We start from the raw sequence: 12,525 nt of genomic DNA, 5'->3' as shown, positions 1-12,525 counted from the left end.
GCTGACACCTTGATTCTGGACTTCTAGCCCCCACAACTGTCAGACAATAAACGTCTGGGTTTTTTGGTTTTGTTTATTTATTTATTTATTGGCTGCGTTGGGTCTTCGTGGCTGCACGTGGGCTTTCTCTAGTTGCAGCGAGCGGGGGCTAATCTTCGTTGCGGTGTGCGGGTGGGCTTCAGTAGTTGTGGCACACGGGCTCAGTAGTTGTGGCTCTCGGGCTCTAGAGCACAGGCTCAGTAGTTGTGGCGCACGGGCTTAGCTGCTCCGTGGCATGTGGGATCTTCCCGGACCAGGGCTCGAACTCGTGTCACCTGCATTGGCAGGCGGATTCTTAACCACTGAGCCACCAGGGAAGACCTGTCTGTTGTTTTAACTCACCCAGTTCCTGGTCCTTTGTTATGGCAGCCTAGGAAATGAATACGCCTATTGTTCCTTCCCTTTCTGGACATTCCACCCTCTTGCCATTTCTTTTTTCTTTTTTTGTTTTTTTTGGCCACGCCACACGGCTTGCAGGATCTTAGTTCCCTGACCAGGGATCGAACCCAGGCCCCCGGCATTGGAAGCGCAGAGTCATAACCACTGGACCACCAGGGAACTCCCAGGATTGCCATTTCTAGTCTGACTTCCTCCCCTGCCTGTTTCCCACCTCTCTGTTCTCTGTCCTCTGCCTCTTATCTGCTCCTCTCTGCCGTGCTCCTTCACTCTTCACCGCTCCTTCTGCAGTGCTCTCCAAGTCGGCCTGCACTTAGTGTGTCATGAGGTGTGCACATATGCTTGAATAGCACTTGAACACCAGCTGCTCAGTTACAGTTGGATTTTCCTGGGCCTGAACACATCCTTCTACACAATGTTCACAGATGAAACCTATTTACAGAGGAGTGTGTTTGAGAGTCTACCTCCAAGCGGACTCTCCATCTTCTGTACCTCATCCCTGTCTCCGTGCCCTTCATGAGGAATCCTCCACTCTGTGATCTTGCACAGTAGCCCATTAACCTGACTCAAGCCTCCTCAACGGACATATTCTTGGTGTCAGACACACATGTGTGATGGGGCTGTCCTCTCCTATCAAAGTCAAGATGCACTTTTGCCAGCATTTCTTGGCTTTCCAGTTGTTGACTTGGAGTGCGGGATGAGGAGGCACCTTTCAAGCAGGGTGTTTCTGTAAGAGTGTCACAAGTCCTCAAGGGAGGTCCTTCCACCCAGAAGACCACCCCTGTGACACATGTAGCCCAGTCTTTTTTATAATCTAAAATGTGTTTATTAGGATGGTTTCCCGTTCATCTTGATTCAGTGTGCTTTTAGTGCCTTTTTTTTAAACGTGTGGTTCAGTCTTAAAAGACTTACACTTAGCTGAGCATTAAGAAATAATCCTTGGGTAGGAACCATACATATGTGGGGCATGTGGGAGAGGATTCTAGTTCAGTGCAAAATTTCACCAGCACCCATCTTCAAGTAATAATAATGTGTTAATAACCATGGTGGTAATGAAGTAATAACACTTATTCAGAGTTCACTGAATTCCAAGCACTATGGTTTGCCTGTCATACCTTTTATTTGAAGCTCATAACACCTCCACAGATAAGTCCTAGAGGTTGTGAAGAAGCTAAGGACATAGACTCCAGAGCTAAACTACGTGGGTTCACATCCCACCCCAGCTAATAATAAGCTCCATGCTCTTGGACAAATAATGTAAGCTTTTTGTGCTTCAGCTTCCTTAATTAAAAAATGGGGCCAATAGGGAATTCCCTGGCGGTCCAGTGGTTAGGCCTCTGCGCTTCCATTGCAGGGAGCACGGGTTTGATCCCTGGCTGGGAACTAAGATCCCACAAGCCGTGCATAGCGTGGCCAAAAATAAATAAATAAAAAAAAAATAAAAATGGGGCTGATAATGGCACATGATTTCTTGGTGTTTGAGAGGCTCAAGTTGATATGGGTAAAGGACATCAAGCAGAACTCAAAATGTGCAGTACTTGCTACTATCTCTATATCATAGGTGAGGACAGCAGAGTTCACAGAGGTCCAACTGCCTGCCCCAGGTGACTCCTCCTGTCCCCAGTGAAATTATGCTTGGGTTGGGGTTTGAACCTGGGGATACAGTACTGTTGTGTGTGCAGAGGAAGATGTTACTTTTCTTATTTCATGCCCAATTTACTAACATGGATTTGTCAAACAATTAGCATTTTAAAACATTAAGCAATCCAAATTTCTAAATAATTATAGGTGGAATGAGTAAAAAAGCTTATGGATTTAAGAAACTAATTGTATCCATGCTGATTTCATCCCACTCCTAGGTATTTACTCAAGTGAAATGAAAACTATGTTCACAGGCTTATGCAAATATTCATAGCCACTTTATTCAAAATAAATAAAAAGTAGAAACAACTCCAATATCCCATTACCAGGGTGGATAAACACAGTGTGGTGCATCCATAAAATGAAATCCGTTAAGCCCATCAGAAGCAAAAAATTAATGATCTATGCGCAACACTATGGGGAAAAAATCTTAAAAGCATGAAGGTAAGTGAAAGAAGCCACGAAAAAAGATGATAACCTGTAAGACCCCCACATATGAATTCTAGAAAATACAAAATTATAGTTTCGTACATTGGCTGCACTCACAAGGTGACAGCTTTATGAGCTCCTACAAGAAAAGGTATGCAGGGCATTTTTTTTTTTAATATATAAATTTATTTATTTATTTATTTGGCTGTGTTAGTTGTGGCTCCTGGTTTCTAGAGCGCAGGCTCAGTAGTTGTGGCACAGGGGCTTCGTTGCTCAGAGGTAGGTGGGATGTTCCCGGACCAGGGCTCGAACCCGTGTGCCCTGCGTTGGCAGGAGGATCCCTAACCACTGCGCCACCAGGGAAGTCCTGTAGGGCATTTTTGACTGAAGGCTTTCCGCAGTGGTTGCCCGAGTAGAACTCTCTGGTGTTGAACTTGCTGCTGCAGACTTCAGAGGTGGGAGATATGACTGAAGGCCTTTCCACACGCCTTACACACACGGGATTTTGCCCCATCATGTATTCCTCAGTGGTAAAGAAGGGTTGCTTCTCCTCGAAGGCCTTTCTGTAAGCCATGCATGCATAGGGCGAGTTTTCAGCGTCCGTTCTCATGAGGTTCTGCAAAAGGGAGGGATTGTTGAGGTCCCAGCTGCTGGAGACAGGTACGCACTGAGCAGTGCAGCACAGGCTCTGGGACATCCACACCTCTGCCCACGTCCAACTACTGATCTTCCCGACACCTCCTCAAACTTTGCACTTGAAATGAGTGCATTTCAGTTGCACCTCTCTACGGCCGGGGTCACCTCGGCTCGGTCACCGCGGGTACAGGGCGTGGTGGGACCTCCCCGACTCTCGCGCCTCGCCCGCTCCGCGGGCCGCGGGCCCGGGGAGCCTCCTGGACGCCATGTCCCGCTGCAGCAACCCACTCTCTCCGCCCCGGCGCGGGTCCAAAGGAACTAAAGCCGACACTGGAAGTCCCTGCCCCGCCCACGAGGCTCTCCCGGAAACGCCCCCCTCCTGGGCTGTCATTGGCTACGTCGGCACGGACGCAGTCTGCGACGTCACTTATGGGAAACGTAGTTCGCGCCCGCCCCGAACGAGGTCGCGGGTGACGCGGGCGCAGACTTAACGGAGGCGCACGGGCGGGGCGGAGCGGGACTTCCGGCGTTGCCCTGTGGTACCCGTTTTGCCGCCGCCGGTGGTCGATGCGAGCACTTTTGAGGGCAGCGCTCGCACCGCAGAGACCACCCCGGCTGAGAGAAGCGCAGGTACCCTCGCCGCGCCTTTGCATGCGCCGTGACCCCCGGGCATGACTCCCTTTTCCTGAGACTCGCTGTCGTACCCTGAGAACGTCCCGAGGTTGCTCCCAGTCCTCGGGCACATTTTCCTCGGTCGGCCGGAGGCTCCAGCGCGCTAGGCGGGGTGGCGGGTGCGGATCTCAGCTGCGTCCGCTGAAACTCTCTGCCCACAGGTTCCAATGGCAGAGGAGGCGCAGGTGAGTGGGAGGTGCGCCCCAGGCTCTCACCACCCGGATCCCCACCCAGCGGGTCCGGACTCTGAATGAGCCCGTGACAGGTGAGGAAGGCTATGACAGGTGAAGGGACAATCTATGCAGAGATAGAGAAGAGGAGGGCCGGGGGTCTCGGAGCTCCGTGTGTGGATCCCGGCGGCTGAAGGTTGAAGAGTGAGGAGGTCCTCTGTGCAGAGCTGGGGGTTGTCCTTGGCTGTGGGCCATTGGAGGTGTGGGGTGGACGAGGCAGGATGGGATTGAAGATGCTCTCTGTGGTAGCGCACTGGAGACACACACCACTGTGCACAGTGGAACGCGGGAGTTGCCAGTGGGGTGGACTGGCGAGGCTGTGGTGAGGGTGTGGAGTTGTACCATGCTGCGGTAGTTATGTGTCTGGCATGCAGGAGGACAGACTGGAGGGCCCTTGGATGATGTACTCAGGCCTAAGAGAGAGAGGAGAACATAGGGGTTTTTCCTTATGAAAGGTGATCTCTGGGACACGGACGGAATTGGCTGGCAGGAAATAGGGTGGAGCCTGAGTGCTTGGCGGGGTACGTAGATGGCATCTCTCTGGTCACCAGCCTGTTGTTGTGGGCTGGATGCAGAATTTAGTAGCAGCATGAAGAAAGAGGCACCAATGGTACTGGGGGCCCTGGGAATCCTCTGAGATAGGGGTGTTAGGAGGAGGGAGGTATGAGGGTATGTTTGGGGTGCGGGCTCAAAGGGAAAGATGATGTCAGTGAGAGATGTGGCAGGACCCTGAGACACAGGTCAAGGGCATGGATGTGTTTCTCTGTTCATATTTTGGTTGGCTTTCTGCCCACTATTGACCCTAAGGCTCAGTTGAATTCATCATTACAGGCCCCGGTGACCTTTGAGGACGTGGCTGTGTATTTCTCCCGAGAGGAGTGGGGGCTCCTTAATTTGACCCAGAGGAGCCTGTACCGTGATGTTATGCTGGAGAACTTTGCACTCATTGGCTCACTGGGTAAGTCTCTCACACTTTCCCTCAGCAAACTGACCACCTCTGCCTTTAATCCATGGGAAGTTCTGTGTATCTTAAAGCCCACAGAGGCTGTGTGCTCTTCCCCTGCGTCTCTCTGAGGAGCCCTGTTGGCAGCCTCAACACCTGTTGCCCTACAGGCTCCTGGAGTAGGGCTTGGGGTTCAGATGTCTACAGTTTGCCTAACAAATCCTATCCAGCTCTTCCTCTTTCTGGCCGCGTGACTTTGCTGAAGCTGTGGGCCCTCTCTGCTCTAGTTTTTGCCTTCTTCCTCCAAAAGAAGTTTTGTAGGGGCCTCCCTGGGCCAGGTGTGAGCCATGAATTTAAATCAGTAGATCAATTTGGGCAGGATTGCTGTCTTTTTTTTTTGTCGCGCTGAGTGGCTTGTGGGATCTTAGTTACCCGACCAGGGGTTGAACCCGCACCCTCGGCAGCGAAAGCGTGGAGTCCTAACCACTGGACCGCCAGGGAATTCCCAGGATTGCCACCTTAATGTATTTCAATCCATGAACATGGGTGTCTTTCTATTTATTTAGCTCTGTAATTTTTAAAAGTGTTTTCAGTGTACAAGGCTAAATTTATTTCTAAATATGTTATTCATTTTGATGCTCTTTTAAGTGGAATTACTTTCTTAATTTCATTTTAGATTGTACATTGCTAGTGTATAGAAATATAATTGATTTTTGTATACTGATCTTGTATCCTGCAACCTTGCTAAACTCATTTATTAGTTCTAATGGTTATTCTTTTTGGTGGATTCCTTGGTATTTTCTCTATATATAATGTCATGTCATCTGTGAGTAGAGATATTTTTACTTCTTCCTTTGCTTAACTGACTTGGCTAGAACCTCAGTACTTTATTGAATATAAGTTGTAAGAGTAGATATCCTTGTCTTGTTCCAGATCTTATGGGAAAAGCGTTCAGTCTTTCACTAATAAGTATGATGTTAGCTGTAGGTTTGTTGCATATGCCCTTTTCAGGGGAGGAAGTTCCCTTCTCTTGTTTGTTGAGGGCATTTACAGAGAAAAGTCGTTAGATTTCGTGCAGTGCTTTTCCATGTCTATTGAAATGACCATGTGATTTTTGTCCTTTATTCTGTTAACATGGTATATTACAGTAATTGATTTTCTGTATTCATAAGAGTTATCAATGGTGTAGTTTTCTTTTCTGGTTATGTCTTTATTTGGATTGAGTATGAGGATAATTTTGGCTTCAGTGGATGAGTTGGGAAGTGTTCCCTTCTCTTCTTTTTATGGCACAGTTTGTGAAATATTGGTGTTAATTCTTTTTTTAAAAAAATATATTTATTAATTTATTTTGGGGTGCGTCGGGTCTTAGTTGTGGCACACGGGATCTTTCGTTGCGGCACGTGAGCTGCTCTCTAGTTGTGGCACATGGGCTCAGTAGTTGCAGCATGTGGGCTCTGTAGTTGTGGCGCCCAGGCTTAGATGCCCTGCATGTGGCATCTTAGTTCCCCGACGAGGGATCCAACCTGAGTCCCCTGCATTGGAAGGTGGATTCTTAACCACTGGACCACCAGGAAGTCCCCTGGTGTTAATTCTTATTCCTGTGTTATTATTAATCTGTGACGCCATCTCGGCCTAGTTTTTTTTTTTTTTTTTCCTGTGAGGGAAGTTTTGTCTTTTTTTTAAAGTCTATTCAGCTGTTCTGTTTCTTCTTCAGTCGGTTTATCTCTGCTCTTTTTTATTGCCTTCCTTCTTCTAGTTTTGGGTTGCTTTTTTGTTGTTGTTGTTCCTTGAAGTATACAGTTAGGATATTGGTTGAAGATTCTTTTTAAATAATTTTTAATTTATTTTTTAATTGAAGTGTGGTTGATTTACAATGTTTCAGGGGTACAACAAAGTGATTCAGTTACACATATAGAGATCTTTTTTTTAATATGTGTGTTGTGACATAAGAAATATATACTTTGTCTTTGTTCCCAGTTCCTTGGCATGCAGCTCCTAAAACCTTTGGAATCTCTGGAGTGATAAGAGAGTCTTTTGTATGCTAATGGGTTGACGGTGGCTGGGGACCCCTAGATGGTTTCAGGATGGGGGATGGTCACCAGAAAGACCAAGGCATGATTGTAAGGTTGGATTTTCAGCTACTCCCAACCCCTCCTCTCCACTTTCCTACCCTGACCTTTGGGGAAGGGAGAGGGGCTGGAGATTGGGCCAGTCATCAATGGCCAATGATTTAATCAATCATGCCTATGTGATAAAACATCCATAAAAACTCCTAAATGACCAATTCGGAGAGTTTCTGGGTTAGTGGACACAGCGAGATCCTGGGAGAATGGTGCCATCAAGGGCATGGACACTTCTTACCCCCTATGTCCTCAATCCCCACCCCTGGCATACCTTGGCCTTTTCATCTCTTCCATTGGGCTGTTCCTGAGTTGTATCCTTTAAAATAAATTGGTAATAGTAAGTAAACTCTTTTCCTGAGTTCTCTGATCTGTTCTAACAAATTATTGAACCTGAGGAAGAATCAATAATTGTGAGAATCCCAGATTTATAGTCAGTTGGTCAGAAAGTACAGGAGGCCTGGGACTTTCCATTGATGTCTGAAGTGGGGGCAGTCTTGTGGGACTACGTCCATAACCTGTGGGATCTGATGCTAATTCCAGGTAGTTGGTGTCAGAATTGAATTGAATCCTTGAACACCCAGTTGGTGTCAGAGATCTGGAGAAATGGTATGGAAAAGCCCCCATGCATGTGGTGTCAGAAGTGTTGTGAATAAGACAGCTCAGAGATGTTTCTGTAATTTTCCCTCTAAGCAATACTTTTCCCAATAACTTTTGGTATGTTGTGTTCTCTTTTTCTTTCATCTCAAAATGTTTTGTAACTTTCCTTGTGGTTATTTAGGAGTACTTAATTTAAATTCCATAAATTTGTGAGTTTCCCAGACTCACTGACATAGAGAATAGATTTGTGGTTGCCAAGGGAAGGGGGGTGGGCAGGGGAGGGATGGATTGGGAGTTTGTGACTAGTAGATGCAAACTATTACATATAGAATGGATAAACAACAAGGTCCTATTGTATAGCACAGGGAACTATATTCAATATCCTGTAATAAACCATAATGGGAATGAATTTTTAAAAATTTGTGGGTTTCCCAAATTTCTTTCTGTTGTTGATTTCTGTTTTAATTCATTTGTAGTTAGAGAACATTCTCTATGATTTCAATTGTCTGAAGTCTACTGAGTCTTGTTTTATATCCTAGCAAATGGTCTATTCTGGAGAATGTTCCATGTGCATGTGAGAATGGAGGAGAATATGTATTCTGCTGTTGTTAGGTGGCATGTTCTATAGATGTCTTGGAGGTCTAGTTGATTTTAGTGTTATTCATGTGTTATATCCTTTTTCATTTTCTGCCTAGTGGTTCTATCCATATATGAAAGTTAGAAATTGAAGTCTCTAAATATTATTGTTTGTCTATTTCTTTCTTTAGTTACGTCAGTTTTGCTTCACAGGAGGGTCTTTTTTTAAAAATTGTGGTAAAGCAAATAAACCATGAAATCTACCTTCTTAACAAATTTTTAAATGTACAGAAGAGGTTCCAACAAGTATCTACTGTATAGCACAGGGAACTATATTCAGTATCTTGTAATAATCTATAATGGAAAAGAATATATATGTATATTTATATAACTGAATCACTTTGCTGTACACCAGAAACTAATACAACATTGTAAGTCAACTATATTTCATATTAAAAAATAAATTTTACAAAATGAACATTACAATTGCTTCTCTGACAATTTTTTTTTAAAAATGTACAGAAGAGGTTCATGTTCTAATACTTGGTTTCCTTCCTGGTTGCCATGGTGACATGAGATTCCTGTGGTACGTGTAGGGATGGGTCAGCCTTGATTTGGGCTGGCATCTTATTACCTTTCTACCTCCTAGGCTTTGCACCTTTGAGGTCCCTATGAAGGGTGAGGTGGCCCAAATGAAGGGTGAGGAAGAGCCCTGGGTGCCCAACATGGTGGACATGACTGTGGTCAGCAGAGCAGAGGCCAGGATGGGTCCTGGTCTTGGTGAATGGGGCTAGGGGGTGCCTTGGTTTCAGTGATGGGTATCTGAGTACACTGGCATTTTGGTGCTGGGGCCAGTGACCACACCTTATTCCCACCTTTCCTCTCCCCTCTTGTGGACTCACTGTGTGGTCTTGCTATCTCTACCATGGCTCTGGATGACCCACCTCTCTGGCCTCTGTGTCTTGTCGTTTCCTCTCCTCTGTGCCAGTGCAGAGCTGTCCACTGTGACCTCCTGTGTGTGTGATTTGAGATGCGTACATATCCCTCAGTAATACTTGAACACCAGCTGCTGTGTCACAGTCATGTTTTCGTTGGAGTAGACACAGCCTCTTCACAGTGCTTGCTGTCCCCAGCAGCTAAGGCCCTGCCGATACCCTTTGCACAGGAGTGACTTGGAGGCCCTGAATCCCTTCCCTGCACTGCTCCCATCTTTGTGTCCTGGTCCCTGTTGAGGTCTCCCCTATTCTGGGCTCTGGCAGAGCCCTGTTCCACTGGGCCAGCCCTTCCTCGTCCAGACCTTTCCTTGCAACCTCCTGGCAATTCTGTGGACTCCTTTATGGGTGTGTCCGACATGCACTGGTGATGAAGGTGCCTCTTCCCTCTAAGCCAGCTCTCAGTGACTGACTCTTCTGTCTCAGGTTTTCTGTGTAGACTGCGGGATGAGGAAGCCCCTCCCGAGCAGGTGAAGAGCCGCAGAGTCCGCCTGTCAGAGACCCCCTTTCTGTGTGGGGTGTCTGGGAAGGACATCCCTGCCACCTTAGGCTTCCTCCAGCCCCAGGCCACCCACAGAGAGGCGAGACCTCACAGAAGCACCGAGCGCAAGGCCTTCCCACCCAGCTCCACTCGCCAGCAACAGCAGGGAGCCCATGCCACACAGAAGCCCTTCAAGTGCAGCGACTGCGGGCAAGCCTTCCTGAAGGCCTTCGCGCTCCTCGACCATCTGATCACTCACGCCAAAGAGAGACCCTTCAGGTGCCCAGCAGGTGGAAATGCCCCCAAGGAGAGCTCAACCCTGGTTCATCACCGAAAAACTCACACTGGAGAAACATCCCATGTGTGTAGTGAGTGTGGGAAGGCCTTCAGTTACCCATCTAAACTGAGGAAGCACCAGAAGGTTCATACTGGCATAAAACCTTTCAAGTGTAGTGAGTGCGGGAAAACCTTCAACCGCAAAGATGCACTTGTTCTGCACCAGAGAATTCACACTGGAGAGAGGCCTTACCAGTGCAGCGAGTGTGGGAAGTCCTTCAGCGTTCTGTCTACCCTCATTCGGCACCGGAAAGTTCACATTGGAGAAAGGCCCTATGAGTGCAGGGAATGTGGGAAATTCTTCAAATACAACCATAGCTTCATTCTTCACCAGAGAGTTCACACTGGAGAGAGGCCCTATGAGTGCAGTGAATGTGGGAAAACTTATGTGACCCGCTCTGGGCTGTATCAGCACTGGAAAGTCCACACTGGAGAACGTCCCTACGAGTGCAGCCTGTGTGGGAAAACCTTCACTACCAGGTCCTACCGGAATCGGCACCAGCAGTTCCACACTGAAGAGAGGGCTTATGAATGTACAGAATGTGGGAAAGCCTTTAAACATAGTTCTACCCTCCTTCAGCACAAGAAAGTCCACACTGGAGAAAGGCCATAGGAGGACGGGGATGTGGGAAAACCTTTAGCCATGGCTGGCACCTTGTTCAACATGAAAGGTCTCACTCCAGAAAGGAGATTAAGGAGAGTAGCCATTTGAAAGCTAAACATGTCACACCCCAGCACCCACACTGGGCTGGCGCCAGGTATGTGGGAAGCGTTCAGGAGCTGTGTTGCACTCTCACCTGCCCAGGCTGTTGGCAGTGTTGAGTCACTGCCAGTTTCTGTGACAGAAGCCATCCCACTTCTACCACCTGGCAGGTCCCCTTGGTGTGCATCAGTCACTGTGTGTGCTCAGGGAAGCTGACCTCTGTGTTCCCCACTTGATAAAGGAGAGAATCATGAGTGGTGGAGCCCATAATGGGTCTTATTCCCTCCCCCTCCAACTGATTTAGGTGTGGACATGACCTAGTTCTGGCCAAGAGTAGCTGAGCAGTGTCTGCTGGGGGCTTCCAGGAAAGGTTAACCATTTTCATGGACACTGTTGACACTACATTTGGTCCCTGTCGTGCATTTATCCAACCCTGGAACTGGCTCACACTGCTCTGGAATGTCTGGTAATAAAGGCCTTTTTGTTTAAACCACCCTTAATCTTTGGGATCTGTGTGTGGAAGGATTGAGAACAAAATTGGGCTCATGGATAGAGGGAACAGTTTCTGTGGGGGTCCCTGACTTTTGTCTGCCTCAGTGGGGACAGCAGGATGGCAGAGGACAGCTCCAGTCAAGGTTGGCCTAATTTGCACTGGTGCCTGAGACCTCCAGGGAAAGACTGAAGGGCTTTGTGGATAAATCTTCAGCCTGGATGTCAGGTTTACTTGAGGATCCAGAGCTCACCTGAAGAATGGGGTGGTTGGCATAAGATCCCCGTGTGACTAGGGACAAGCACCTGGGTTCCTTGTTCCCAGGGAATGTTCTGCAATCTCCAGCATTGGTCAGAAGAAGCTGTTTCCAGAATCAGCTCAGAAGCCATGCCCTCTGAAATCGAGAACGTGGAGGTAAGTTCTAGACTGGCCGTAAGTCCTACAGGGGCCTGTTGGAAAGAGTAAGTGGACACAGAAGCACTGAGTGAGGTCATGTGGAGTGGGGAGTCTGGTAAACAAGAGGGTTTGAGCTGGTTCTAAAGAGGCATCCACAAATGTTCCAGGAACCATGGTTTCACAGGGTGCGGCATGCAGAATTTCTCAGGAATTGCAAACCTTTTCCCTGTGTCCAAGGTCACTGTCAGCAAATAACCTACAGGTTTCCTGGATTCTCAGAGCCTTTCCGGGCATGTTCACCTCATGGCCATCACCCTGGGACTGAAAGAAGATCCTGTAGTCCTAGGATGTGGCTTTTGTGACCCAGCTAGTGTTCCTGATGTCTCGGCACACCATGGCTTTGGCTGCTTTGGCTGCCGCTGTCCCAGGGCTCCAGGGAATGAAGTGGTTGAATCAACATATGGATCCAGATCTCTGTTTAAAATTTTGGAAACTTTTTTCAAAAGGTAAATAAAATGTCAGTTCAGCGAAACTTGTTATGTGGTTGTAGCTGTGTCCCTGGTCTAGAAATCGTGCTTCATGTCAAGAAGGAAATGTTAGCTGAGAGGTATGTTTGGGGAGAGAGCCACCAACCCCAGACTTGAGGGGCTTTGGGCCATGGTGCTCAGCCAGTACTGTGGGTTGGGGTTGGAAACTGCTGCTTCCTTTAGCTTCAGTGATTCCTCTCAGCCAGCCCCTGATGGCAGGAGGGGTGGTGGCCACGCGGGGTGGGACCCTACGGGGTTCTCGCCAGTCTCCTCAATGTCTCTCCAACACCGTAAGGCATACACCCACCCCCAGGCCTG

At 47.8% G+C, this 12,525-nt stretch overlaps 1 protein-coding gene across 3 annotated transcripts; it reads left to right on the top strand.

The window, feature by feature from the left end:
* Nucleotides 1-3,651: 3,651 nt before the first annotated feature.
* Nucleotides 3,652-11,288, top strand: ZNF584 (zinc finger protein 584). Of its 3 annotated transcripts, none has more exons than XM_036833150.1 (4): nt 3,652-3,771; nt 3,975-4,078; nt 4,875-5,001; nt 9,701-11,288. In XM_036833150.1, the coding sequence occupies exons 3-4, from the start codon at nt 4,968-4,970 to the stop codon at nt 10,702-10,704; spliced, it is 1,038 nt and encodes a 345-aa protein (XP_036689045.1). In that variant the 5' UTR covers nt 3,652-3,771; nt 3,975-4,078; nt 4,875-4,967; the 3' UTR covers nt 10,705-11,288. The 3 variants fall into 3 exon arrangements, with proteins under 3 accessions (XP_036689045.1, XP_036689043.1, XP_036689044.1); XM_036833148.1 differs by having other exon boundaries at nt 3,658-3,771; nt 3,975-3,998; XM_036833149.1 differs by lacking the exon at nt 3,975-4,078 and having other exon boundaries at nt 3,658-3,771.
* Nucleotides 11,289-12,525: the final 1,237 nt, after the last annotated feature.

Source organism: Balaenoptera musculus, chromosome 19 (genome assembly GCF_009873245.2).
Source record: "Balaenoptera musculus isolate JJ_BM4_2016_0621 chromosome 19, mBalMus1.pri.v3, whole genome shotgun sequence".
Taxonomy (NCBI): domain Eukaryota; kingdom Metazoa; phylum Chordata; class Mammalia; order Artiodactyla; family Balaenopteridae; genus Balaenoptera; species Balaenoptera musculus.
The sequence above is the reverse complement of the archived record's forward strand: the minus strand, read 5'-3'. Positions and strand labels throughout refer to the sequence as shown.

What these genes read in the sequence shown, in the direction of transcription:
- ZNF584 (XM_036833148.1), top strand. Translation starts at nt 3,709, where the DNA reads ATGCGAGCACTTTTGAGGGCAGCGCTCGCACCGCAGAGACCACCCCGG. An exon ending in CCCGGCTGAGAGAAGCGCAG is followed by an intron (nt 3,772 to 3,974) that starts GTACCCTCGCCG and finishes CTCTGCCCACAG; the next exon opens with GTTCCAATGGCAGAGGAGGC. An exon ending in CAATGGCAGAGGAGGCGCAG is followed by an intron (nt 3,999 to 4,874) that starts GTGAGTGGGAGG and finishes TCATCATTACAG; the next exon opens with GCCCCGGTGACCTTTGAGGA.